Here is a 2595-nt window from a genome sequence, read left to right on the forward strand (position 1 = left end):
CCGTGAGGCGGCGGATGGAGCCGCGGCCCCGCCATGGGCACAGCTGCGGGCTGGACGCCGCTTCGCGCCGCCGGGGAGCGGAGGAGAGAGAACGGAGCGGAGCGCGGCGAGGGAGGCAGGTGGGGCGGCGCGGGGCGGGTGGGGGGAAGAGCGCGGAGCGGGCGGAGCGGCCATCCGCCGCCGGGTGCCCCGCACCGCTCCCACCCCGCGCTGCGCTCCGCGGAGGACGGCCGGCCGCGGCGCGGTGTGTCGGGCTGCGCGGCTCCGCTCACCTTCCCGCCCGGCGCGCCGTGCTCCCCTGCTTCGTTCTCCTTTTCCAGATGCGTTGCTGTTCCCGTAGAGCCTTCGCCGCTTCGCCCCAGGCCGTCGTGAGCGCGCCGGGAGGATCATGACCGAAGCCCTCATCTCTGCTGCTCTGAACGGGACGCAGCCCGAGCTGCTGGCCGGCGGCTGGGCCGCGGGAAACGCCACCACCAAGTGCTCCCTGACCAAAACGGGCTTCCAGTTCTACTATCTGCCCACCGTCTACATCCTCGTCTTCATCACCGGGTTCTTGGGCAACAGCGTGGCCATCTGGATGTTCGTCTTCCACATGCGGCCATGGAGCGGCATCTCGGTGTACATGTTCAACCTGGCGCTGGCTGACTTCCTGTATGTCCTCACGCTGCCCGCCCTCATCTTTTACTACTTCAACAAAACCGACTGGATCTTCGGGGATGTCATGTGCAAACTGCAGAGGTTCATTTTCCACGTGAACCTCTACGGCAGCATTCTGTTCCTCACGTGCATAAGCGTGCACAGGTACACGGGTGTCGTGCACCCGCTGAAGTCGCTGGGGAGGCTGAAGAAGAAGAACGCTGTGTACATCAGCTCACTGGTGTGGGCCCTGGTGGTGGCCGTCATCGCGCCCATCCTCTTCTATTCGGGGACAGGGGTGAGGAGGAACAAAACCATCACGTGCTACGACACCACGGCCGACGAGTACCTGCGGAGCTACTTCGTGTACAGCATGTGCACCACGGTGTTCATGTTCTGCATCCCCTTCATCGTCATTCTCGGCTGCTACGGGCTGATCGTGAAAGCTCTGATCTACAAGGACCTGGACAACTCTCCTCTACGGAGGAAGTCCATCTACCTGGTCATCATCGTGCTGACGGTCTTCGCCGTCTCCTACCTCCCCTTCCACGTGATGAAGACCCTGAACCTGAGGGCCAGGCTGGATTTCCAGACGCCGCAGATGTGTGCCTTCAACGACAAGGTGTACGCCACCTACCAGGTGACGCGGGGGCTGGCCAGCCTCAACAGCTGCGTCGACCCCATCCTCTACTTCCTGGCCGGGGACACCTTCCGCCGGCGGCTCTCCAGGGCCACCCGCAAGTCGTCCCGGAGGAGCGAGCCCAACGTGCAGTCCAAGAGCGAGGAGATGACGCTCAATATTTTGACAGAGTACAAGCAGAACGGGGACACCAGTTTGTGAACGGATGTGAAAGGTGTGGGGACTCCTTTTTGCAGTAACGCTGCATCCTGACACCGCCGGACAGCCCTGCGCACGCGTGTGTCGGGATGGTCTGCCATCCCCATTCATTTTAGATAAAGGCTCTTTTTCTAAGATTAGAAAAAGCTTAACACAGTAAGTGGAAGAATTTTAATCTTAGTGGAGAATAACATGTCAGAATTCAGCTCTCCTGCTCCTTGCAGAGTTCTCATTTCTTTCTGACTTGTGTCAGATGAAGTAAAATGAAGCAAATCCCCTGAAGGAAGAGAGCAATCAAAGTGCTTCTGTTTTAATGGCTCAGACTCCCACACTCCAAAAGGATCTTCGCCCGCCTCCCTTGCAAACAGGAAATGCAGACGAGGAGCTCAGCACGGCCCCCGGAGCTGCCCCTTTGGTAGCTGCCCACGGCCCCGGCGCGGCTGCCGGCTCTGCGCGCCGAGCGCTGCCGCTCCTTCCCGGCCTCGGCGATCGCCCGGAGCTTTGGCAGCACCGGCGCCGAACGCGGGCGCCGCAGAGCCGTGCCCACCGCCGCGCACGTCGGACGATCCGGGGGCACGGGCTCGGCGGAGGGGCAGCGGGCACGGGTCGCTCTGCAGGCGGGGCGGCAGCGCCCGGCACACGCAGTGCTGTGCGGCCGTCGGTGCCGGGCCGGGCCGCGCTGCCGGCTCTTCGTGCGGTTCGTACGGGGCAGCGCCAGGAGCGCGAGCTGGAAACAGCTCCCAGACGAGCGGGGCTGCGGTGCTTGAGCTGCCTGCGTCCCTCTGGGTGCGGGAACACCGCTGTGCTGCAGCCCTTCGGCAGCGCCTGTCGCTTCCCAAGAAAACAGTCATCAAAATGAAAACGTACACACGGACTGTGTTCTACATTGAAGTAGTTGAGAGGGAACTGATTTCTCGGTTTTGTGACACATCACTGCGTTAAGAGGACGTTGCGATATTCCGCAGACTAAACCCACTGCTCGGTGCATCTTCTCCCAACATGGAATAGGTCATCTAAAATTAGCCAGGTGTTGTGTAACGCGAGAGCGGTCGGAGCGCGGCTGAGCTCCTCCATGGGCGGTCTGAGTGCTTTCTCATATTTTTAAGAAACGTGTTTGAAAA

The 2595-nt window shown here is 61.3% G+C and overlaps 1 protein-coding gene across 1 annotated transcript; it reads left to right on the plus strand.

The window, feature by feature from the left end:
* Nucleotides 1-32: 32 nt before the first annotated feature.
* P2RY1 (purinergic receptor P2Y1) lies at nucleotides 33-1916 on the plus strand. The gene is made up of 2 exons (XM_042820829.1): nucleotides 33-119; nucleotides 321-1916. Exon 2 carries the CDS (start codon nucleotides 389-391, stop codon nucleotides 1475-1477), a length of 1089 nt encoding a protein of 362 aa, XP_042676763.1. The 5' UTR covers nucleotides 33-119; nucleotides 321-388; the 3' UTR covers nucleotides 1478-1916.
* The last annotated feature ends 679 nt before the right edge of the window (nucleotides 1917-2595 follow it).

This window comes from Centrocercus urophasianus, unplaced genomic scaffold (genome assembly GCF_019232065.1).
Source record: "Centrocercus urophasianus isolate 14NV4802_14NV808 unplaced genomic scaffold, USGS_Curo_1.0 seq_19, whole genome shotgun sequence".
In the NCBI taxonomy this organism is placed as follows: Eukaryota; Metazoa; Chordata; class Aves; order Galliformes; family Phasianidae; genus Centrocercus; species Centrocercus urophasianus.

What these genes read in the sequence shown, in the direction of transcription:
- P2RY1 (XM_042820829.1), top strand. Translation starts at nt 389, where the DNA reads ATGACCGAAGCCCTCATCTCTGCTGCTCTGAACGGGACGCAGCCCGAG.